The sequence below is a fragment of the Puma concolor genome, chromosome B2 (genome assembly GCF_028749965.1).
Source record: "Puma concolor isolate L17-30 chromosome B2, mPumCon1.1.hap2, whole genome shotgun sequence".
Classification (NCBI taxonomy): domain Eukaryota; kingdom Metazoa; phylum Chordata; class Mammalia; order Carnivora; family Felidae; genus Puma; species Puma concolor.
Genome location: NC_141671.1, coordinates 90,540,734 through 90,566,809, shown reverse-complemented (window position 1 = coordinate 90,566,809; position 26,076 = coordinate 90,540,734). Strand labels below are relative to the sequence as shown.

The window sequence follows — 26,076 nt, the reverse complement described above, 5'->3', positions numbered from 1 at the left end:
TACACCATCAATTTGAAAAGTGACATATTTTGAGGAAACACAGGAGCTTTTTCAGGACGGCCGCGTTCTGCATTATTGTCTTTGGGGAAAAAGAAAGGGTTTGTCACTGTGGCTAGCCAACATCTTAGGGATGGCTGCCCCACAAATGTCTCCCAGTGGCAGTGATGGAGTTTTTTACGTTAGCGTGTAATACATTCCCCAAACCGGCAATGAAAGTGCCCAAGTAGCTTTCTAATCTGAACGGCAAGCATGGGTCAAAACCATGGCGTGTCCGTTTAACACGTGATGGTTTCCAGTCAGTAGCCCCTGTGGCTAAGAACAAAAAACGCCTTCTCAAGGTCCACTAAAATGCCCTGCAGAGGGCAGATGCTGCTTGTTTTCTGCCTACAATGGAGGAGGATATTGACCCAGAACTCAAATCTATATCCAGCTTAAACATTTTACCCATCAGCATGTCTGCGGTCACAAAACACTTCTTCTTTCTGTCACTTCTCGTTCAGACTATTGATAAGATCATTTGGCTGAATCTGTTTGGGACCTGTGTAATATTGACTAGGAGTTAGAAAAGATGATCAGATGTAATAAGCCCAGAAACTACCTTTCAAAATGGACATTTATGCTTAAACCAGTGTTTCAAGGAGCACTCCAAATGTATCAGCAAACTTGTAAACTAACCCAACACTGCTTGGATTTTCCACTAACCTTAAAACTGATTTTGGTAAGTATAATGCTCCATAGGAGACTATCTGAAACAATCTGTTATTAGCATCACAGCCTGAGTCTCTCCCATACATTCTTCTCTCTTTTTTTCTCTCTCTGTTTTAGAGCCTGTTTGCTTGCCTGAAGAGAAATAGATACTATTGTATAAACCATTGCAAAATCCATCCCCCCCCCCCTAAACCTAACAGGAATAATATTTAGGTCCTACCTCTAATCACTCGGTAAACACACATCTTGCATATTGTCAGAGTTACTCTTTGTTGGAAGATATTTGTTAATTATTAAAAAGAATAATACCCTTAACTAAGCTTTGCTCTTTTAGATCCCAAATTATGTGAGGACAAGTGGGTGAAGATTAAAGTCCACCTAGTTGATTGATGCTCTCCAAAAAAGCACAATCAGTTAAGGTAAAGGTAACCTGGAAAGAAGATGTAGGGATATCTGCATATATTTAAAGGGGACAAACATCTCTCTGTTGGACACTGAAATGGCAAACGAATCAGAACTCAAACCCAATGACCATTTCAATTTAGTCCTATGGGCACAGTGACTGAAAGGTCTGGGACTGATAGTTTTTTGCAAAGAAAAGTGAAGTAGAATGAGAACAGTAGTCTCTCTTAAAAACAAACAAACAAAAAAGCTCTGAAAGTTATAAACATGAAACCTGGCAGAATACGCATAAAATTTATTCCAAAACTTTATGAAGTATAAAGGAAGGGAAGTATTTTACACACAACTCAACTCAGTCAGTATAAGGTCTAGGGTTCCCCCCCCTTAAAACTTGGCACTATCTTTAAAAATAAAATAAAGATATTTCAATAATTAGAACAAACTATGAAGGTATTGTGCATTTCTGTTTTATGTAGATAATAAAATATTACTTTAACATAAATATATAAGGATCTCTGCGTTTTTATTTTCCCCACAAGCACAACCAAATGTACCAAAACAAAGTATTTTTAAAGAGACTGAACAAAAAAATTACATCCCATATAGATTTTGCTCATCTACTCATTTAAAGCTACAGAAAAACAGTTTCCAGAACCTTTTTGCTTTAAAAGAAATAAATATACATTGAGGCAGGCCACTTAAAAATGATATGAAAATATTTCCCTGGGTAGCATTAAAAAAAAAAAAGAAAAATAGACAAAGAAACATTTAAACTATTTCTGCATTTCAAAAGACAGATATTAAACATATATACATAGTGGTAAGGTTCAGTGGTAACTTTCTTCCTAGTAAACCCAAGAGAGTTAGAGGAGCTATAGACAAGTCCCCTGAACTCCAGCGTCTGACCTTACCCACTTGGTAATAAGAATCTGAAAATTCATTTCCTCCCTTAACCATTGGCTATTTGCCCTGCTCTGGATTGCTTCACTAGAGGCCAGTCCCCACACCTCAGGAACAAGCAGGGTGATACAGCCCGAAGCAGCAGCTCTGTGTCCATCTCCTCGTGACATTCGTTGGGGGAAATGAAATACAGGCAAATAAATATGCCCATTCTAAGTCATCATTTATCTTGCAAAAACATTGAAAATGAAACAATCACAGGTGTTTGAAAAGACAATATAAAGCATATTTCCTAAAACCTTAACTACTGAGTGCAATGCTAATCTGATGCTGAACCATAATTTTATGGTATTAAGAATTTAATTTTTTAAATAAAGATTTGCCTAATACTTAACCAGAAAAAAAAAAAGCCCCAAACTTTTAAGATTAATAAAAAGTGTTTTCCCTTTTAGCGCCCTTTTGTGCTGATTATTTTTTTTAAATATTTTAACTGGTCACAGTTTAATGGTATTTATTTTCAATAGTTAGAAGTTTTTTCACCTACACTTCCCAGTAGAGTCTTTTGTTATGGGAGTTAACCATTTTCCATCAAGATAAGGTAAAAGCGCACTTAAAACTATTAACAAAGGGAGAAAAGGAAGGATAGAAAATAGCATTTTTCCCCCAGTTCATTTGGCTTCCTTAGTGAAAGAAGGGGGAAAAGCTGTCTAGGTTAAACTGGTATTTTCTGTGATAAATTATAGGAGAAGAAGGTGTGGGACCTTAAATTTGATTTGATAAACAAATGAGCTAGTGAAGACAAAACCAGCCTAGAGTGGAGATATCCTCTGTATGCATATGGGTATTTGTGCAGTAAAAAAAAGTCTCTGCATACACCATTAAGTTCCCAGATTATTTTCTTTATGTTAAAAAAAAAAAAGCTATTAGAGGAACAAAGTTTAACTGCTGCTCTCAGCACAAATAATTCCTCATAATTAAGTTATTAAAACTGAAGGCAGAGAACTATACAGGGGTTTCTGAAGATATATATTTCCCTAGTTCTCTTCAAAGTGCCACTTTCTGTTGGACGACTCTGGAAATACATTTATAACCTCCACATTTCCTCTGAGCTCTTTCACAATGGGCCCGCCTGATAAAATGAAGCAATCAGTCACTCACTATCGATTTTTCTTTTTCTCCCCTCCACAACCTCCCCCAGAAACACTGCCTGAAAATGAAGTTTACTTTGTGGCTGGTCACAAAAAAACCAATGCTTGACTCATTTTTGTATTCCAAACTGGACTCTTGCCTTGGATAAAGTGGGTAGACCATGCACGTTTCCTGAAAGCAGAGAATTATTTATTTTGTATGAAGCCAATCGTTTTTGCTTTGGTAAAAGAAGCAACTAAATGTTACACCAATGTTGGGGGGAGCCTGAAGGTAACCAAAGTTCACAAACAGGAAGAAGAACAAGGGGCAACACAAGAACGTTAGAAATGGAGAGTAGCCAAGAGCTGGCTTCAACTCTCCCTGCTGAATAAAACAACAAAACAAAACAAAACAAAACAAAACCCGGCAATTTCAAAATTAACCGTGGGAGAAAGAAAAATACGTTCAATGAATTTGGTGGTGTAAACTTCAATTTTCTTGCAGTGCAAATTTATGCGGTTAAATTTTGACTACATCAAAGAACATGTGTATTTTTTCCTCCTTCCTGATGAGGATCCACATTAAATCAACACAGCAGAGCATGTGCCAACTCCGAGCATCAGGAAGCTGTTTTGTGTTTATCACGGTTTGGTGGATTTTTTTTTTCTTTTTGGTAATTTATTTAGTTTTGCCAGGTATTTAACTCAGTGCTTGCCATCTCTCCTTCTCTCTCTCTCTCTCTCTCTCTCTCTCTCTCTCTCTCTATTACACACTCTCTCCTCACTCTCTCTATGAGACACTCCACTCCATTGCCTGGGTACTAGCCTGTAAAGGTCAAAACACATCATTACACCTGCTACCGTTTAAAGGATAGTCCAGTGCCTTAGTTGCTTTCCTTATTATTTTTTTTTTCTTTTTAAGGGACGGGGAAATAATAATTAAAATAAAAAGAACAATCAGAAGTTAGAGAGGGAACAAGGGGGCCGGGAAAGGGCCGTGGACCGTAGGGGAGGGGGAGCCCCGCGCTCTGCCCCTCCCCCCGCTCGAGTTCACTGGACGGGCGTCTGCACCCCGTGGTGTGGTGGCGTGTCCCTACTCCCCCCGTACACATCCTCGGCGCCCGGCAGAGTCCCTCCGGGAGGGGTCATCCTTTTCTCTTTCTGTCTCCTGTTACAAAACCAAACTCTCACCACCTCCTTCTCCAGCTGTAAGCTGTCCGCGAGGGAGGTGATCTCCTGGGCCGAGGGCTTGGGGCATTTGAGGAAATGGCTCTCCAGAGCCCCCTTGACGCTCACCTCGATGGAGGTCCGCTTTTTCCTCTTGCGCCCCTGCGCTGCGATCTTGTCTATGCTCGTGGGGCTGCCCGAGGACGAGTCCGCCTCCTCCAACCACTTGTTCAACAAAGGCTTCAGCTTGCACATGTTCTTGAAGCTCAGCTGCAGGGCCTCAAACCTGCAGATGGTGGTCTGCGAGAACACGTTGCCGTACAGGGTGCCCAGCGCCAGCCCCACGTCCGCTTGGGTAAATCCCAGTTTGATCCGGCGCTGCTTGAACTGCTTGGCGAACTGCTCCAGGTCATCCGAGGTCGGCGTGTCCTCGTCCGAGTGCGGGTCGTGGTGCGCGCCGGGGTGGCCCGGCGGGCCCTGCGGGGGCGGCGGCGGCGGCGGCTGCTGATGCGGGTGCGAGTGCGGGTGAGGGTGGTGGTCGGCGTGGTGCGGCTCGTCGTGCGCGTCCCGCAGGCCGTGGTGGTGCAGCCCCGCCGGCTGCCCGCCGGCGCCCAGCATGCCGTTCACCGTGAAGCTGGGCTGCGAGTAGAGCAAACCGCCGTTGGACGCTCCCATGGAGGGCGGGAGGTGCGCTGCAGCCGCGGCGCTCCGCCATGCCCCGGGCCCCGGGTGGTGGTTGGCGGCGTGGTGCACCAGATGCGGCGGCCGCTGCTGTTGCTGCTGCTGTTGTTGTTGCTGCTGCTGCTGTTGCTGCTGCTGTTGCTGCTGCTGGTGCTGCTGCTGCAGGGCGCCTGGCCCGTGCAGCTCGTCGCCGCGGCCGCCCTGCTGTACCACCACCGAAGGCTTGATGTCCGGCTGGCCCAGGGGGCTGGTGGACCATGGGGAGCCGTCGCCGCCGCCCCCGCCGCCGCCCCCGCCCCCGCCGCCGCCGCCACCGCCCCCGCCGCCGCCGCCGTGGGACAGCGCGGTGATCCACTGGTGAGCGTGGCTGAGCGGGTGCCCGTTGCTCTGCAGCGCGCCGTAGTCGCCCTGCACCAGGCTCTGAGCCTCGCGGTAGCCCCCCGCGCCCTGCTGCATGCCGCCCGGCGGCTCGGCGTGCACGATGGAGGCGCTGGAGGTGAGCAGGCTGTAGTGGTTAGACGCTGCGGTCGCCATGACTCTCGGAGCCGGACTGAGCGCTCCGGTTAAAGGAGCCGCGCATTTGACAGTTACTTTTTTGCCTCGGGCTCCTCTGCTCGCTCGCTCTCTTTCTCTCTCCTCTCTCTCTCCCCCAGCGGGCAGCTCCGACGCCCGCTCCGACGCCTTCTGTTGCTGCTCCTGCTATTACTGCTGCTGCCGCCGCCGCCTCCCGCCCGCCCTCGCTCTCTTTCTCCTCCTCTCCCTCCTTCTTGCTCTCGCTCACTCTCTGACTAGCTCCGCGCTCCCCCCTCTCCCTGCTCTCTCCAGCTCTCTCCCGCTCTCTTGGCAGCGCCAGCTCGCAGCGGCACGCGCCTGGGCCCCGCCCCCTCCGCCCCCTCCCATTGGCTCCGCGCCCTTTGATTTACGTGGATACCGCTAGCAACCTCCCAGGCCGGCGCCACTGATTGGCGTAGAGCTGCCCCCTCCTCCTCCCCCCCGGGCGCCGAGTCCTCTCAGCCCTCCTCCAGTCCCCCCTCTCCACCCAATTCAGATTCTCTTAGTTCTCACCACCCCAGCTCTCCAACCCCGGGGCTCCTCCGCCCCTCTTGGATGGGCCCCGCCCCCCATCTGTCTCCCTAGCAGACGCGCGGTGCGCGCGGTGGGGGGGGGGGGGGGTGCTGATGGTGGGGGGCGGGGGCAGCCTCAGTCCTCTTTCGACCACAGCCACTTGGAAGACTTGGGTGTGTGGGGGTTGTGGTGGCGGCGGGGGGGGGGGGTGTTGGTCTACCTTCTCTTCCTGTTAGGGCTGGGGTTGGGGGTGAAGAAGGAGAGAGAAAAAGAAAAGCTGAGTCGCAGGAGCCAGGGGTAGTCCCGTTTTTATTCACCTTGGGACACACACACACACACACACACACACACACACACACACCCACACACCAGCGTTTCTTAAACCAAGAGTCAGAAGCCAGACTTGTCCCCCTGTTGAAGTCTCCTTTACCCCCACGGATAGAATTTCAATGTCCACGTGCTTTTTGCTTCAGGATGTGCGGACACTTTTGCCCCCAAATAAAGGTCCTTTTCCTCCCTTCCAACCCGCCGCTAGCACAGGCTCCCTTCCTTTTAGGTTCCAGGCCCAGTTGTCTCCCAGCCCCTGGGCGAGAGGACCCCATGAGAGGCAGGCTTAGCCTGCGCTCATCCACTAGTGAGAAACTCCTGTAAAGGCGCGGAACTGCCTGCTCTGACAGCGCAGCGGCCTGGACCGAAAACAAAACAAAACTCATGAAGTCTGTCAGATTAACTAACACACTGGGGCGCGCGCAGTTTTTGGCTTAGAAAAACCAGGAGTCTGGGCAGGAAGACCTTTGCCCTGTGTGAGGCCACAGAAGCGCTGGCAAGGGGTGCTCAGCCTACGGGTGCGGTGGCGGCACCCAGGGCCGCTCCGGGAAGCCGAGACGCGGAGCTGCGTGCGCGCTTGCCTGTGCGGCTGGCTCTTCTCGATACAACTTTTCCGTTAGCTGCTTCCAAAGGGAGGAACGGTGTGTGAAGGAAAATGGGCTGATGCTAGGGGAATCTTCCTAATTAGTAACTTCTACGGACGCCAGCGGGTGGGGCTGGTCTAACTCAGCTCTCGGGCGCTCGCTGGCTAAGCTCCAGCTTAGCCTTCAGCCGTGAACTCCAGAGCAAGACTGCGGGAGAGTACACCGCGGCGCCGCTCTACTGGGCGCGAGCGCGTCGGTTGGTCAGTTCCCTAGCCACCGGGAGCAGGTGCCTACCGCGGGCTTAGGAGCCTGCGAGCCTGGTGGCAGAGACTCAGGCGCGGACCTGCCTGCAGCAGCGGGACCACCACACAGGGCCAAGTGAAGGGCGCGGATACTGCCAAGAGAATCAAAAGTTGCTGCCGGGAAAAGAAAAAAAGACCCCAGGGAAAGTGACTTTCGTCCCCACCTCTCACCCTTGGCCCTGTGCGTTGTAGCGCTGGCGCTGCCGGGGGTGGTGGATTTGTAAAGGAAGCCAAAACAACGCTCAAGGGGAACAGTTTGGGGCCTCCGAGCATCTTAATCTAGACAGCAAAGTGGAGCGGTCCAGAGAATTCATCATGACTAACGAGGAACGAGCTCTTTGGGGAGTGGCTGAGTTGTTTATAAATCACCACGTTGAGCACCCGCCCGGGCAAGGCGCTTTGGCTGAGAATTTCCACGTGCCCTGTGTTTATGAGCGTGTGTGTGGGAGAGAGAAATGGTTAGGGGAGGGGCGAACCCACAGGCCGCCAACAGGACGGACCTGCTTCCCCCCACGCGCGCACCCGCGCGGCAAGGCGAGGACACACACGGAGTGGCGCTCAGTCCCAGCGCAAGCGCGGAGCCACTGCAGCCGCGCGCCTGGGGGCTGCTAGGAATCCCGTAACTTTGCCCGGTTAGGAAAAAATGAAAAAGTCCTAGCCTCGGAGCGCGCAGACTCGGCGGCTGGCGCTGGAGGCTCCTCGACAGGGAGCGAAGGGGCTGGGCGGCGGGCAGGACCGCCTCCTCACGACAGCGGCCCGGAGTTCCCGGCGCTGGGCGCGCGGCTCTCCTGGGGCTTTGGGAGCGCACGGGCGGCGTGCCAGCAGCGTCCCATCCAGGCGGGCCTCAGCCCTCTGCACCCCCCCCCCTCCTCCGCCTCCCAGCTCGGAGAACTCAGAGATCCCCAGATGGAGGAATCCAGCCGCCGGGAAGGGCAGTGTCCGAATACTCAGCAGCTCACCCCCCCTTCGCCCTTTCAGGGCAGGTGTCTGCTTTTCTCTGGATTTGATTTCACATTTCTCAAGGGACAAGGCCCTCTGCAGCCCGTGGGGTGATACACTGGAGAGAAGACAGGGTTTCCAGACACATCTCTGAGAAAGCCGAGGCGGCCGGGCTCGGAGTCAGTTTAAAGGTCTCTCCACCTGCCTCTTCTTCTGCCGCCTCCCCTCAACCCCAGGCTTTGGGCGCTCGGTTGCGGAGTGGGGGCAAGAATATGCTGCACGTGTACATCAAAACTTCCTGTCTGTAAAGGGACTTCACTGGGACTCTGATATCCATCCCACGTAGAGGTCCCGGGTCTCTACTCCACTCCGCCCCCACCCGCCCGCCCCCATTTTGCTGGCCGACGTTGGAGCCAGAACGTTCTCAACAGGGCAAGCGGGGTAGTTCTCCCGGATTAATACACCCAATAAATCCCCGGGAGTACACAAAGCAATGCCCAACCCCTGGGCCTCAGCCTCCGCACCCCACCCCCAACCTCGGAGCCGGGCCAATCGCCGGGCGGGCAGGGCTGGGCGCGCACCAGGGCTCTGTGTCCCACCTCCCCCCCGCGCTTCCCCCGCCTCCCTGCTTGTCGCCGGAGGCCCGGCTGGCGCGAACGCCGGGTCCAGAGTAGCCTCGGCTTCCTGTCTGTCTCCCGGCGCGACTCTTCCCTGGGGCTCCGGGAACCGAGACTCTCCGGGGTTTTAGCTCCAGATGGGGGCTTCTTCATCTTCCCTCCCCCGCCACCCCCACCGTCGTGGGCGCCTTTTTTTTTTTTTTTTTTTTTTTTTTTTTTTTTGCGGCTGACCCGGCCAGGGCAGAGTCTGCAGGTCTGCCTGCCTCTCTCCAACCCGCATAAAAGCGCGTTGAAGGTGTCTCGGGGAGACACCTCCAGGTTTTGATTCAGCTCATTCCCTTTCACTGTTCAAAGCAGCTGTTCAAATACTGAGGCTGCTTACGTTGACGTGGAGAGGATTTCAAACAACCCTAAAATGCTTTGAACTGACAAGGTGTCTTGATATCTCCCTCACTCCAGCACAGCTCTCTGAGATCACTCGCTAGGACAATGGCTGAGCAGGCTGTTCGAGCGGGCCTCGCTGCCTGGGGGCGGCTGCAGGGTCCCCTGGGCCCTTTCAGCGAGAACAGACTTGAGGCACCCTAAGAAGAGATGCAGGCAGCGGCGCTAGCCTGGGCCCTTCCCTTAGGTCCCAGGAAGGGCTGTACTCTGTGGGTATCCTGACCTGGACTGGTTTGAAGAAATAGTGCGGACTCCCTCTTGCCCGGGTGCTCTGCGTGGAGAGGAAACAGCTCAACGTATCCGAACGTAACCGAAAAGACCCCTATTTATCTCCACCCTGTCACACTCCTCAAAAGAGTGAGCTGGGCCTGGCCCCTTAACCCATGGCCCCCAAAGTCTTCACTTGAATAACAGTAATGGTATCAGTCCATGCTCTCTAACTTGAACTCTAATTTATTAACTCATTCATCTACTAAACACACACTATAGGTAAAACAAAAACAAAAACAAAAACATTTATTTATTTCTCTGTACCAGGACTTGGCAGAAAAAACACCCATAACCATCCCCACACACTGTGCTGAAAAGGCACAGTTATTAAAATAGAGATGGTACTCATTTGATAGATCTTAATTTATTTCTTATTTAGGTAGTCTCATGATAATAAAAATCAGGAAACAGGGAAATTTCTTAGGAGGTGGCAACTGGCTTAAACTTGGATAGAATTGCCTGTTGGTGTCTCCTTTTAAATGTATCCTCCTTGGAGGAGGGTTGTTTGAATCTCTTCTTTTCCCACTCCTCCCTCCCTCCCCCCTCCTTTCCCCCTTCCTTCCCTCTTTCCTCCTCCTGTGTCCCAGCCCTTCATTCCTGTGCTTTCTGCTCTCCTGCTGGCCCCCCAGATGACGTTTCATTTGAGAGCTCCCCCACATTCGAATGGAACTTCTTCGCTAAGGGCCTACAGAATGTCAAAACTGAGGCTCCCACCTCAGAGCTACAGCTTTAAACAGCCAATCCACACAAAGAGGCAGCTGGCTGCTTTAATGAAAACCTCCTGAAAGCTTCAAGAACTGCAGTCTTGGGGATGCATTCATAAAGAGCATGGAAAATGCATTTCCAAGTTGCCAGTCCTTATGAGAGACACAATAAACATTTAGCTTCTTAAAAAAACAACAACAGAAATTAATATCTTTAATTATGTAGCAGCACACTGTCACCACAATTTTAAAAATCTCATATTTATATGAATTACTTCCTATACATGTATTTTACAAGTTTCTAAATGTGCATCTGGCTCTATGTCATGAATGGTCTTGAAGAAGGAAAAGTTTTCTGAAAGTGGAAACTCCCATTCTTCATATGCTTGGCAACTCTATGTTTGTCCACACCTCATATACAGATGATTCTTCGCTACTGTGTACACCAGTGAGATATAATGTTCTAAGTTCTAAGTTCAGTATTTGAAATGAAATTATTTGAATTCATGGATATTAATCTCTTCCCCCTTTACTCCCAGTTCTGAATCTTGTCATTAAAAATGATCCCCCCTTTGTAGTCCGCAAGTGAATATTTTATAGACAGGCACGGTTTGAAGACTTCTAAAACCACATCACCCAGGCAGTCTAGCTGTTTCAGGGATTACTTTGAGTAATTTATCAAAGGAAGACTGCTAAATTTTGAGTGGTGAATATGAGGCCTTACAGGGGAGAAAGCATAAAGGACACATTCCATCAGTGCGCGAGATAAATTCTATTTGGAGTTAATACAGCTTGTTTATATTGAAATATCAGGAACAGAGAACAGGAGGTGATTGGTGGCTCCTAGTTCCTTTCCTGAAATTTTGCTTTTAAAGGACTAATGACTTCCTAGCAATGGAGCCTGAGGGTGCCCACCTCCACCCCCTCCACCAGCCCCCCTCCGCCCCTGCCCTTCCCCCCCTCCCCCCCCCCCCCCCCCCGCCCGTGCCTTAAAGCAGGTGGATAGCTGACTACCAGGAGGGAATGACAACTCTGATAAATTAAAGGGATTTCCCACAAACCTCCTTAGCTCTAAAGCATTTAAAAATAAAGCTCTTGCCGCAGTCCGTTCCCTTTCTTATGCTCTGGAATAATTTGAGAAGCGAAAGGCAAGGGGTGAGAGCACGGACACACACCTGCGCAGAGGCGCAGTGAAAGGGCGTCCTTAGCAATTGCACTGGTGCGGCGTCCAACAGCTAGGGCTGGGTTTCGATCGCTGGGGGAAACAAGACTGCATTTGGTTGAGGCTGGACTTCGGTTTTCTTATTCTGGCTGCACAGATCAGGAATGTAAATCCCTTCTAAATTGTACGAATGCACTTAACAATCGTGTTGTTAGTGTCCGGGGGACCGCATTCAGCGGGGGAGGGATGATGCGCGGGAGCGAAGTTTTTCTTAAGGGCAGTTAATCACAGCGGTATTAGCTGTGGGCCAAGACTTCCTCCTGGCTTTCTGAGTTTTTAGATCTGTCATTCTAGGCACTTTTGGACTTAATAAAGTTAGGGATGACTATTTTTTTAAAGGGAGGTTTTCAGAACGTGGGTCCCGGTGATGTAAAGGGTGGCATTGTCCGGAAAACGACGCAGAAAGAGAAGGTCTAGGCAGGTTAGAGCATTGAGAACAGTTCACTCCTCTTGTCTTTCCTTCGAGTTTTCGATGGTAATCTGGGGCAGCCGGGTCCCAGCATTAAATGCAAAATAGGAAAACAGGACACGGCCGAGTCACAGGCCTGATCATATTAACGCCCTAGGTCAGAGGGAGAGAATAATGAATAGGCGCGGAGCTCGGTTCGTGGAAGGGAACCTAATTAACCTTGGGAGAGTGAAAGAAAGTCAGAGATCATGCCTAGGATCGTGGTTTAGGATGCTTATATTTACGTGAATGTGAATGTGTGCGGATGGGGGGGGGCGGGAGGGAGGGAGTAGTCTGCTTTGTGCATTATACTAATAATTGTTTTCTTAACCCTGAAAGAAAGCTGGAGTTTGTGCTACTCAGGACCATCTAACCACCCACACAATCCCGCGGAGAACTCCGCTGTGGGAGCTCCCGAGCTCTTCCAGGAGGTTCTGTGTCCCGGCCTCGGCCTGCGTGGGGGATCAGCAGGGGTAGGGAGAAGGGGCTGCGCCGGCGTCCCAGCGCCCTGGCCTGACCTCGGGAGGGACTGCTAGGGAACATAGCAGGATGGGGGTGGGGGCGTTCCCTGCCACTGAGCCACTGAGCTCCTAGGCAGGTCCTGGCTGCGATCCGGTGGAGGAAGACGAGGGCGAGAAGCGGGAGGCCGGGCCATTGTCCAGGGAGGGCGCATTTTTGTCCGGATGCTGCTGGTTGCTATAGCGAGGAGGGAAATCCAAACAGAAGGGCTCAGTTCGCCTTCTTCGGGCCTGGGAGCAGCGTTCTCTCCTCTCAGCCAAAATAAAAGTGCCGCCCGGGGCCTGGCACCCCTTCCCGGGAGAGCTGACCGTGGGCTTGAGGAGAGAGGCCCGAAGGATCCGGGCACCTAGCAAGGGGAGGGGGTATCCAGCCCCGCAGGGAACAGCCAAGCAGGTTACTGCTGGAGCGGACGGAATGCACCAGCCACAACTCCATTCTCTCTCTCTCTCTCTCTCTCTCTCTCTCTCTCTCTCTCCTCACTCCCACCCGAGGTGACGTCTTTTATTTAGGAAAAACCTTACAATCTCAAACTCTTGTGACATTACCAGTGGGTGAAACTCCCTTTTCACCAGGGCTGATGGCAGCTTTTCGGTGTTGGAAGCGCCGTCGGAGGAGAGCGACCCGCGCGCTGCGCGACGCTGTGCCGGGAAGGAGCGACAATACCAGAGGCAGAAAGACCTGTTTGTTATAAGTTTAAAAATCACTCAAAGGGAAATTTCACTAGAAATGAGGGGTGGATGAAAATTTCTCACATTTAGAAGAGACTCTTATTTTGCAGTAGTGTGTGTCTGTTTTAATGTCTTGCTATTCAACTTTAGAAACTGTGTGTGGTGGAGAGGTTACAATAAAGGCTCTTTACGGCTTATAATTTCTCCCAACAGTATAGCTCAGAATAGCTAGGGGAAGACAGCAATATTTAGTTAATTGTGAGCTGTTATCTTTAGAAAAATTTGAGTTGGTATTTTAAAAAGGGAGGATATTAGTTTACTCTAGGTCAGGTAAAAAGTTAGGAGGTTATTTGTGGGGACAAATTATCCACACCAGATGGGACAAGATAGTAGGGACTTAAAAAAATTAATTCTCTTACTCTCCTGTGACTTTCAAATTCTCTCTCCTCCCTCCCTCTTTTCTCCCTCTTTTTTTCTATTTTCTCTGTTTGTCTCTTGCCTAGACGCTGCCCAAAAAACTAGAGAGAAAACTTTTATTTGACCAAAGGAAGCCACTTGAAAGACTTAGTCAAAAGCATTTTTCTCCCTCCTCCATTTAAAATATATCCTTTCCTTCCCAGTGACAAGTCCATTAAAACACACACACACACACACACACACGCACACACGCACACACTTCACACAACTTTGTAAGAAGTTTCTTAATTCATAATAACATTCACATTTTTAAAAATGCTTGAAAGAAATCATGTTAATGAAGAGAACATTTGCAGTAATTTGGTGATAATTATCAGAATCGCCACATATTCGCAGAGGCTTGAACAATACGTGTTCAGAGAAAAGCAAAACACATTATTTTAATAGTCTGATATGCAAACTATGGACCGTTCAATTATGTGGCTTAATAATGCATACATGATGTGATCTTGTTATTGGGATGGGAAGGTCTACGGTGAGTCACTCCTAAGACCAAGTGTGCTTTCACATCCAGTAAAATCCATTGCCATGGATCAGGGGCCCCTGCCAAACTGCATTTAAGAGAATAAAAATTAATGACTGAGAATTTGAGCGTTAAATTAACATTAATTATATGACCTGCATGCTGGAAAGATTAAATTTCTTACGCCCTAATTAGATAACGTCTCCTCATATATCAAGCAATTTCCATTTTCATTTCAGGTTTCAGGAATACAATGCAAGGTGGGGAGAGGCAGTTAGTTCAGGGTTTTCCTTCTCTGAGGTCAGAGTTGGGATGTCCACCCACCATCTCCTCTGCTTTCCTTGCCTTCGCCATGCAAAGCCTCAGGTTGGAGGTCATATGAGAGAGAAGTAAGCTCTCTCCACTTCTTATTGTCAGCGGTAGTTAGTGAGCAGGGGGCTTGGTGGGCGGACCCCTAGTAGACCTGGAGCATTGGAAGCTGTCCCAAAGAAGGATGGGCCACCAGTCAATGTCTCAGGCCAGGAAAACTAGGGGTTAAGATCCCTGGCAGGGACTCAGAAGAAAGGAAAGTCCAGCCAAAATGCACCCCGGACCCTTTTAGAGTAGACACGTCTAAGCTAGAAGTGTAAGGACACAAGTGATCCTCAGTGTTGTGTTTGGAAAAGAAAAAAAAGATTTTCTTAGGTGAGGAACAACCAAAGGCAAGACAAAGCGCACTCATTTCTTTCCGGGGGAGGTTCATAAGAGGTTGGTCTGCGATCTCCGCAGCAGGGCCCTGACATTTTGAAATCTCACACCGTGCTAGCCACAGGCACCCATGCCAACGAGACAAGTACGGCCTGTCTGACCCTGTCTGGGGCCAACACGTGGCTGGCGTCGGCCACCAAGGTGAAGAGTGAGCCAGGTGCGTGTGTATGTGCCTCTCCCATATTTGAAAACCTGTTGCCAAAGGCGGGGCGGAGGGCAGGGAAAGGGCAGGATTAAGGTAAGCAGTACCCTTACCCCCCAAGGACAGATGGTCTGTGGTGGCGCGTCCCTTCTCTCTATTCCTAAAATACAATTTAGGGGTCCTAGGGCTCCGAAGAGAGCTGCCATGTGCATTTGGTTTGGAAACAATGCACGTGGACTTAAATTCTTGGGATTAGAATTCGGAGTCTCCCCTTGGATATTCCTTGTGGCCCCAGACCTCTCACGTTTCCTCCTCCCCCTTCTTCCTCGCCTCCCCATCCCTAGGGACAGTAAAGACTGCCGGGACCGTTCGGACAGCTGCCCGGAGCACCGGGCGGGACGAGCAGGGCAAGATTAAAACCTCAAGGCGGCGGATCACTAAGTCACTCAGAATAGAGTTTTCACGTGTCAGTGTTTCCATTCAGCCACTTTCAGGCTTCTGGGGAAAAGGGCAGGCGTGCGTGAGCGCGAGTCTACGCGGTCGTAAATAGTGTGTTACATGGCAGGGTGAGGGGGGAGATGTTAGGAAAGTTAGCAGATGCGGGCGGGAGGGGGTCTCTGCCTGCGGGTTCCCCATCCCCGCGCAGCCTTTGGGCGCCGCAGGGGCTGTCGCGGAAGGGGGCGGCGCTGAGAGGGGCGCCCCTGCGGGCCCCAGCAGGGCAGACGCTTTCCGAGGCTCCAGGCGCCGCGGCTCCCTCCAGCGCTCCTGCCCGCCGGGCCCTCGGGCCGCCCGCCGCACGGCTCCCCCGCGCGCTGACCGACGCACGCTCTCACTTGGCTGCTGCTTAGCGCGCACTCCGGGTTGCGGGTGAAAAGGCAGTCTCAGGGCTGGGGGTGGACCTGAAAGTTAGCCCACTCGTTTTCGGGGGCTCGAACACGTCGCCTCGGATCCGTGAGCGGCCTGGGGCCCCGGGATTGCGGGGCGGGGAGGCGGGGCTGGGCTCCGAGGCCGCGGGTGGGGAGGGGCTGGGGGGAGGGCGCTCGGGAAAGTCTGGCGGCGTTGAGCTCCCGGCCAGCGCCAGCTCGCGCTCCCCGCCCACCTGCTGCTCACCGAGGGGGTCGGAAGGGAGGGCATCAGGATCCGGGGGTAACGTAGGTGAGGCGGGAGTGAGAACGGATGAAAGATGGTCCTTCCCGCCTCCCCCCCTCCCCCCCCCAATACAGAAATTTCTGTCTTTTGGCAGAGAAACTTCTCTCCTGGCTGGTCTACAGAATTAGAACGTCGCAGCTGTTGTGGCGAGAACTTCGCAACCCCCCGCTACTTGGGCAGAGAGGAGCCTCTGTTCGCTCACCACAGCTCCCTCTTCCCATCTCCGCAGCGCTTTCGGTTTGCAATGTGTTTCTCCTTTACGCAGACCCCACCCCCCACCCCCCAGCGTGCCTTTGCTCGAAATGGTTACTCCTTTTAGAAATTGGAAAATCAATACTAGTTTAGCTTCTTCCGTGAGATGATGCACTGTCTAACCTTACTGGGAGGGAAACAGCCGAAGGCACAGTTCCAGCCCCTGGGGAATTTTACATAGAAATTTACAATGAACGATCCTCCTGAGCGCTGCTGAAGTGCGCTTTGGTTAGTAGCATTACTATAAGCCCAAGATACACCTCTTACGTACGTATTCACTGGTCGTGGTTGAGGTTTGGTTACATGATTGATCAGAAGCTCTCACTGTGGGTGTTTATTCTTCCTGTTTTCTTAAACCACTTCTTGGATGGTTTCCTGTTAGTTTTCAGATGTCATTTGCAGCACAGACAGATTTCATATGCCTAGTGCAGATTGTCTTCAAAGTTCTAGTTTAAAGAGCATTATGTAAGCCTCTCTCTATTTACATAAGAGCTTTAACTCAGACGTCTCAGAAAACCATTTATTACCAACTGAAACCCATCCAGGGGAGCGGCATAACCGACCTGTATCTTTATGACACTCTCAAGAACAGCAGTAGTTCATTCTATTTGAAAAAAGAGAAAAGCAGATGTAACAAAGAATTGGAGTATTTTGCATTTTTATTCAGCTTGGTTTTATATCACTTAAGCATTTTTCCTAAGCTCCAGGCAATGCCAGCTTTTATAGGATACACTTTTTCTCTATGTGGTCAGTATTTAGGTGACAGAGCTGGCCCGGTCTCCCTCAAGTTTAATCCTAAAACAAAGATCTTTTAGAAGTAGAATCAATCAAATACAAATTTTACTAAATTCTAAGTCACTAAAGGGATTCATGAATTCGTGATCACTGTAAACAAAAACCAAGCCATAATAAAATATATAGAATGAAAAGGCTTATTTTTTTTATTAACTATCTGGACCTTCATCACATTCCTTTTCCCGCAGATAATCACTGCCAGTGGTTCTTGCCTCCCTTTCTTTTCCTCTTCTCTTCCTCCCTCCTCTTTTTCCTTCAGTCTACTTACTAAACTTTGGGGAAGGTTTGTATTGTTATACATTGTTACAGTTACTTTTAGGAAGATGGAGTCTGAGATGGGAAACTTAGTAATAAGGGGTTCAAAATTGGGACACTATAGGAAAGGACAGTATCTTGTCCCAAATCGCATGGGATGCTAGCTTTGGGGTATTGCTCTGTGTTAACTGCATTAGCTGAAAAAAAAAAAAAAAAGCCATTTAGACACTGGCACCTTCATATCGATAGAAAAGATCAACAAGGGTCCCAGGGATATGCATAACTATTAGAAGCAAGAAACACTTCAAGAGAGTTGTTAGAGTCTGAGGTTCTTCCTGGTGGCTCTCTTTTGTTTAAACAATCTTCTTTCTTCCTGCAGACCCAGGACAGATGCTCTTCTACAGCCATGTCTCAAATATGGAATTTGCCTTATTAAGAACTTGTCTTGTTAGGGCATTTTCTCATAGGACGCCCCTCCTAAGATGTAATTAAGTGCTGTAATGGGTAGTTTTACCAAGAGGATTTGTGAATTAGACAGGTTGTGTCTCAAGTGTCCCCTATCACCTGCCAGCCTTCTCCTCACTCTTCCCTATCACTCTGGCCACACAGTTCCAAGTCTGCCTTTTGTGATAGTTTAACACATTTAGACTCTTTTCTCTGAGGGACCCCTCACTATTGCCTTCCCTAGCATCATTAATCTGATAAGGTAATCAATACTTAGGTGTTAAAAATTGATAAATGTGGGGCGCCTGGCTGGCTCAGTTGGTCGAGCACCTGACTTTGGCTCAGGTCATGATCTCAGGGTTCAAGTCATGATCTCGAGGTATGTGAGTTCAAGTCCCACACCTGAATCACTACTGTCAGTGCAGAACCCACTTCAGATCCTCTGTCCCTTTCCCTCCCCCGCTTGTGCATGCTCTCTCTCTCAAAAATAAATAAACAGTTTTTAAAAAGCTGATAAATTCAAAGAGACATTTACTTTTTCCAAAGCAGTTGGAGGGTCCATGTTATAGGCTCACAACAATGAATCTCAGTAGTGGAACTGGAATTTAAGACTGTGGTTGGCAGATGGGGAAGATATTTTAGGCAAGAGGAATTCACAGCATGCCTAAAATAAAGCCACATGGCCGTGAGTCATGTTCTTTGTCCTCTCTTTAAAGACCAGCTCTACCTCTGTGATGTATCCAGATATAATATTTCTACTGAAAGAACAGTGCCATTGTAGAATTCTTTAATAGTAATTGAGCAGTTTTGGAAACATTTTAATGGGATTGAGGTTGTATTGAAGAATTTGCTTCTAGTAACAGGTTCCATGAAACTGAAACCACTCTCTGGGGAGAATGACCCATGATTGGCCAATAAAAAGTATTTGTCCCCATAGTGATTGGTTCAGCAAGTGCACATGACCTGAGCAGACCAATCAGAGCCAATGAGCATTATCCTATAACTTTGGCCAGAGTGATGATAAAGGAGAGAAAAAAAAAAAATGTTCAGATGCCTTATACACTAAAATAAAAGCCTTGATTTTCTAAGTGCTTTGTTGTGGAGATAATGTGCTAGATAGAAACCAATTCAGAGAAAAGCAAAAGACAGAGTAATATAACATGGTGTAATTGAGCCCCTGGATTCAGCTGTGTGTGATTTTTGTTTTGTTTTGTTTTGTTACATAAGCCAAGAAATTAGCCCTTACTTCCCCCCAAGTTAGTTTGATTTTTGGTCACTCGCAATTGAAAACAAAAAAAATTTTTTTTTGAGAGAGAGAGTGAGAAAAAGAGAGAATCCCAAGCAGGCTCCATTCTCAGTTCCCCGCTGTGGAATTCATGATATGAGATCATGACCTGAGGCAAAATCAAGAGTTGGTGGCTCAACTGACTGAGCGGCCCAATTGCCACTGTCATTTGCAATTTAAACTCATGATTCTCATGCTCTTAAGGGCAAAAGGTTGAGTTAATCATAAATCTCAATAAATGGCATGTTATAATCATCGATTCATGCAAAGTCCTTTTCATAGATACCTTCTTTCCTTCCTTTTACCCTCCTTCCCTCCTTCCCTTCATTCTCCTTTATGTCTATATCTCACTTTGGTTCCTATCTCTGTCATAAGCCGCCATTCTAATATGTTGCATGTATTCTTGAAAATACATACTGATTTTCTGAAGGAATTATTTTTAATTTATGTAAATGACATGTTGATGATCGTGTTCTGTTTCCTGCTCTTTAACTCAGTACCCTGTATTTAATATTTATTTATTTATTTATTTATTTATTTATTTAACATTTATTCATTTTCGAGAGTGAGAGAGGCAGAGTGCAAATGGGGAAGGGGCAGAGACAGAGGGAGATACAGAATCTGAAGCAGGCTCCAGGCTCTGAGCTGTCAGCACAGAGCCCGATGTGGGGCTTGAACCCACCAACCGTGAGATCATGACCTGAGCTGAAGTTGGACGCTTAACCAACTGAGTCACCCAGGCACCCCAATATTTTTTAATGTTGCTTATGTCTACATTAATTTGTTGCTTCCAACTGCTACACAGTTCTCCTTCATGTGTGTATTAGTCAAGTCCCAGCAGGCAAAGAACAAACCATACTAGGTATCTCAATAGAGAATTTAATAGGAGTTGATTACACAGGTGTTGGAGATGGAGAGCTGAAAATGAAAAAGCAAAGACTAATGGAATATAGAGGTAATAATTGCACAAAAAGTGGGGCTGGGAGAACAAAAATAAAAGATTAAAGCTACTAAAGCTTTCAAGTCTGGAGAAGGAACCCCAGGGAACTGGGACTCAGACCTCTGAAGAGGGAGTGCTCCTCAGCTGGTACTAATACATAGAGGTAAAAGGAATAGTCTTGAAGAGTTGGGACTCAAACCTCAGGGGCATTGAGGGCAGAACTAACAAGGCTGCTTTTATAGGAGTGACAAAAAATGTTGGAGGTTGAAACACACTGCTGCTTCTAGGGTGAAGTATCTTTGGGTGACACTGACAGCTGTCAAATACTTGGCCAATTTTATGTTTTGCTTTTATTTTATACACTTATTATTTTAATTTTTCTTTTGCTTTTATACCAATTGGTACTCACATATACAACTTCCTGTGAAAATTTTCTTTAACATGTTATGGTAATCCTATCAAACATTTAATGGGTATGAACTTACCACAGTAGATAAGTAAATAACAAGCAAACACACACACAACACACACACACACACACACACACACACACACACACACACACACACACTTTTAAACTATTTTGATGCTGAAGAAAGAATTTTGCAGGATAAATTCAGTAAACGTTTCATACTCAAAGATGAGAGTCTCTGGCTTTGTCTTGTAGAGTTTAAGAATATTTCAGCCTTATTTAGGCCAGGGAAGCAAGCAAATCTCATCTAATTCACACTGTGGGGGAGAATATAAGAGCAAACATTCACTAAAATTGGAAGCAGGCATTACTGGCTACTCAAAACAGTTTCTAAGAAATGACCATCCAGTAAATAATGTGTTGTGTACATTAATGTTTGTGAGACTGTCCTCCCTGGATGATGGGCTCAGCTCTTCCTGCAGAGCCCAAAGCAGTCCAGATAAAAGCCAAAAAGGGTGCATTTGCCCATTTGTTTCCTAATTTTCTCTGGGTACTCAGTCAAGGCAAAATTGTTGTATACTGGCTATTTAGTACATAGTTCTATATTTATGGAATTATCACAGTACATATGAAAGTAGAACTTGTTTTTCTCTTTTTCCATTTGAGATACATGAGCAAATCTAATCTTTTCTTACGCTTTTGATCTACTTAAAAAATCTTTCATTTAATTGACCAAGGAAACTCTTTTTGCCTTATTTCATATTGTCTTTCTCAACCCACCATCGAACTCTTAATTCACGCCCAAGGGTGTAAAGCCAATAAGACACTGTGTTAGATGAAGATGGAAAACAAATATAATGGCGTTTCTCATACTATGAGCTCACAGACTAGTGGCGGAAGATGGATAGGTCAATATTTTTTTTTTTTTCAACGTTTATTTATTTTTGGGACAGAGAGAGACAGAGCATGAATGGGGGAGGGGCAGAGAGAGAGGGAGACACAGAATCGGAAACAGGCTCCAGGCTCTGAGCCATCAGCCCAGAGCCTGACGCGGGGCTCGAACTCAGATCGTGACCTGGCTGAAGTCGGACGCTTAACCGACTGCGCCACCCAGGCGCCCCTGGATAGGTCAATATTATAATGTGGTATGTGACATCTTTCACTCATTTACTTATTCTATTCAACATGTCCCCTGTACACCAGGTACTGTGCAGTGGTTCTCACTCTTGGTTCACGTTAGGTGAACCCATCTGAGAAATCTAAGAAAGACATGTTGGTCTACCCTCAGGGATAATCATTTAAATGGTTAAGCTTGGGTCCTAGGGTTTTGGAAACTGCCCAGGTGATTCTTATGTGCAGCCAAGGTTGAGGACCCCTGTTCCAAAGACATTCTCCTATTCCCTAGTAAACTCGTAATTTCATGGCAGAAACAGACAAGTAACCAGCCAATTGTAATCCAGTGTGAAGGACCTTATGACAGATGAGTATGGGGAGCTATGGCCCTTCTTCCTCCCATTTTTACAGATGAAGAATTTAAGAGTCTTACATGTTACTAGATTTGTCCAGTATCATGGATCGATAGATCCAGGATATAAATTTAGATCAGTCAAATGTGACTGATCTAAACCATTCCACTAACTCCCAATAGAAGGAAACTATACTTCCCCATAAAAGGAAAAGGTAAGAACCAGGACTATTTATTTTCATTATTTTACAAAGGAATTCATAGTATTTTTGTATGTTCTTTTTTTTATTAAAATTTTTTTTTTTTAATTTTTTTTTTTTAACGTTTATTTATTTTTTGGGGACAGAGAGACAGAGCATGAACGGGGGAGGGGCAGAGAGAGAGGGAGACACAGAATCAGAAACAGGGTCCAGGCTCTGAGCCATCAGCCCAGAGCCTGACGCGGGGCTCGAACTCACGGACCGCGAGATCGTGACCTGGCTGAAGTCGGACGCTTAACCGACTGCGCCACCCAGGCGCCCCTTTATTAAAATTTTTTTAAACATTTATTCATTTTTTTTTTTTTTTTGAGTGAGAGAGACAGAGCGTGAGTGGGGGAGGGCCAGAGAGAGAGGAAGACACAGAATCCGAAGCAGGCTCCAGACTCTGAGCTGTCAGCACAGAGTCTGATGCCAGGCTCAAATCACAGACTGCAAGATCATGACCTGAGCTGAAGTCAGATGCTCAACCGACTGAGCTACCCAGGCGCTCCTGTTTTTGTGTGTTCTAATATGGATATAGTATTCGTATGAGTTTCAAAAGGTTTGCAAGTGAAAAACTATAGCAGCAGTAAAACAATACTCAGGTGATTCCATGTTCTCAAAATATTTTCTGAACTAGATATCCATAAAGAAATCCTGCAAAGGCAATATTTTTACATCATGATTTCTATGTGCCTTGGAATATCCACCTAAAACAATTGGACAATGTTTATTTACTTATCATTCTCATGAGAGCATGATAATAACAAATACAATTCCGAAATTCAGGGTGGAGTCCTCTTGGATAATCTGACCCATGATGATTAAATCTTGAAATATACAACATGATGTAATTTGGACATCCCCTACGCCTTCTCAAAAGTGTCATTCTAGTTAGACATTTTTGCTTTCCTAGAGACTTCACAGCATCTTCTATTTTTTTATGCAGGAAACTGTAAAAATCTGAATGCAAAGTTTCTGTTTAAATTATTCTATTTTAGGTTTTTATTTTTTATAGTTTTTCTTTGGGAAAACTTTTGCCTGTGGAAAAACATCTCAGCTCATCATAAAAAGGGTATACGCAGGCAAAAAGCAAAATAACTTTTCTACATTTTCTACTGATGTTTTATACATCAGTGAGGTTGTGCATGACATGTCCAAATTGAAAAGAAAAAAACTGAACCAGCATCTCTGCGATGTCCATCTGGAGGTTTCCTGAGTAAGGAGTATTAGCCAAACTCTAGAAGAAACCCCTAGCCCTTGCCAATACAGCGCTGGAGCTGGAGCTGACAAAAAATGTGAAACAAAGCAGAACTTTACAATTTTAACTACACTGCAGCAGTGACCCAGCGAGAACAAGTCTCTGGGAGATAGTCAGCTTCTGAAGTTTGTTTATTTATTTATTGATTGATTTATTTATTTAGAAAGGTGGGGGGAAGAGAGAGAGAGAGAAACAGAGAGAGAGTGCCAACAGTGGGAGGAGTAGAGGAGGGGCGGAGAACATCCCAAGCAGGCTCCTCACTGTCAGCACAAAGCCCGATGCAAAGCTTGATCTCATGAACCATGAGATCATGATCTGAGCGGAAGTCAAGAGTTGGACGCTTAACTGACTGAGCCACCTAGGCTCCCTGAGAATAAACTTCTAAAAGTAAACTTTGAAAAGAAAAAAGCCCAGTGATGCAAATACTTTATGAGGCAATAAACAGTTAAGTGTCATGAGATATTTGAATATTTTTTTTAATGTTTACTGATTTTTGGGAGACAGAGAGACAGAGTGGGGGAGGGGCAGAGAGAGAGGGAGACACAGAATCTGAAGCAGGCTCCAGGCTCTGAGCCTGTCAGCACAGAGCCCGATGTGGTGTTCGAACCCACGAAGCACGGAGTCATGACCTGGGCCGAAGTCAGACCCTCAACCAACTGAGCCAGGTGCCCCTAATGTCATGAGATATTTGATAGTTATATTATAATGGTTTTGATTCAGAGATTTCAGAATATCTGAAACAAACATATCACAATTATTCAAATTATGAGTATCTATAGGGGCTCTTTTAAATGTCACATAGCCCTTTCATTTTTATCTGTGAAATTGTGTAGAAACTCTATTGAGCTGATTGTATAAAAAAGTCCTACAAAGTTCAAGATAAATTTTCTCCCCTAGATCTCATCTTATAATAATAATAAGCAATGATTACTATTTTTGGTCATTGTGTATGATAAAAACCACTTATTTCCTTTCATGGGTTGATAGATGTAAACCAACATCTTTCTGGGCCACATTGGGGAAGCAGATGTTTGTATTTATTTGGTACCTTAAAGAGATTGGGATCTACCTGAAATTTAACATGGATACCTCAGCATGAGATGCCCCACAATAGGCATTTGATTCCCAGGAAGCAATTTATGGCGGTTGGAAAGGGCTATATTCTAGGATGCAAAGTTGTACATGTGATATATAGCTTGCCTTACATACAGATTGTGTGTTTAACTGGGCTGTTGTAGTGTTGCTACTGAGCACAGTCCCCATATGAGGAAGGATGCAAGTGATGATTCCTAACCCCAAACCTAACTGTCTTAACCCTATTGTCCTACATACCAAGAAATCTCAAGAAAGCATAGCTCCAGTGTTGTGCGCTCATTGGCTCCTTGATTAATCAAGAACCAATGTCTTTCTATTTTTTTCCCCTCAGTTATCTCTCCTTTATCCTCCACTAGCTTCCCTCAAGGTTACAAAGTTGTTGCTGCAGGTCTAGACGTCAGATGCAGGTACCACGATGTTGGATAGTAGAAGGATCTTTGATTTCTTTGATTCTAGTGTCTCTTTAGTGAGAGGCAGTTAAATTTTCCTGAGGTCTTCAGTAGTCTATGACCATAGACTGGAACTAAGTGATATGCACATGCCTTCACCGGCTGCTAGCCAAGGAAACAGGATCATCCCAACAGGATTCCTAATCATGGCTTACCCTGAGTCTTATGAGGAGAATGGACACTTAAATTGGAGCCACTTGGTAAAGAAGAAGGTGGAATGACCCTTAGCTGGGCAAAACTAGGTGACTCTCTGGGGAGAATAAAGAGCGTGATAGAGGAGAATGAGAGAAAAAAATAGTTTAAGGAAATAAAAGCTCGGAGATGATTCTTCATAGGAACAGATCGGTTTACAGCTATTGGAAGCAGGTGGCAACAGGGTAGAAGGATTATAATTTTAGCCACCTTAAGTGGTCCTCTATGCACACTAAGTCAGTAATGTGGGTAAAACAGAACGGGGAATTGGAAGCTTCCGGTATTGGTTACTGAATTAATGTCATTTTTTTTTTTGGTTGACTAAGCCAATTAAGGCGATTTTACAATAAAACTTTGCAGGAAGAGGCTGCAGTTAAGTGACTTGCTCAGACTCACATGATAAATTTGACTATTCCCTCCACTTATGCAACCTGGAAACAGATGTGGAAATAGTCCAGGGTGAATGCCCAATTCCCATTCGTTCATTCATTCATTCATTCATTCATCCATTCATTCCCTCCCTCATTCATTTCTTTCAAATATTTATTGAGCACCTATGTGCCAAGTACTTTTTAGGTTCTGGAATTAATATTGAAATAAGTATAGAATGTCTGTCATGGAGCTTACATTCTTGAGGGAAGAGAAAAATAATAAATAGATAAAGAACAGATGGTGATAAGCTCTATGGAGAAAAATAAAGCACTACAGACAAGGGTGAGGCAAGTTTAGTATTTTATATGGTGTGTTGAGAAAAAACCTTATTAAAAGGGTTTTTGATCTGAGAACTCAAGGAAGGAGTGGCCTTGTGGTTATCTAGGGGAGGAATGTTCCAGACAAAAGGAAAGAAATTACGAAGGTCCTGAAGTAGGAGCTGGCTTGAAGGCCAAAAAGGTCAGAGTGGCTGGAGCAGCGAAAGAAGATGG

General features: G+C 46.8%; 1 protein-coding gene across 1 annotated transcript; it reads right to left on the bottom strand.

The window, feature by feature from the left end:
* Nucleotides 1–1,392: 1,392 nt before the first annotated feature.
* Nucleotides 1,393–5,805, bottom strand: POU3F2 (POU class 3 homeobox 2). Its single transcript, XM_086707469.1, has one exon. It carries the CDS (start codon nucleotides 5,517–5,519, stop codon nucleotides 4,188–4,190), a length of 1,332 nt encoding a protein of 443 aa, XP_086563595.1. The 5' UTR covers nucleotides 5,520–5,805; the 3' UTR covers nucleotides 1,393–4,187.
* Nucleotides 5,806–26,076: the final 20,271 nt, after the last annotated feature.

Excerpts from the sequence above, each read along its gene's own strand:
- POU3F2 (XM_086707469.1), bottom strand. The coding sequence starts at position 5,519 with ATGGCGACCGCAGCGTCTAACCACTACAGCCTGCTCACCTCCAGCGCC.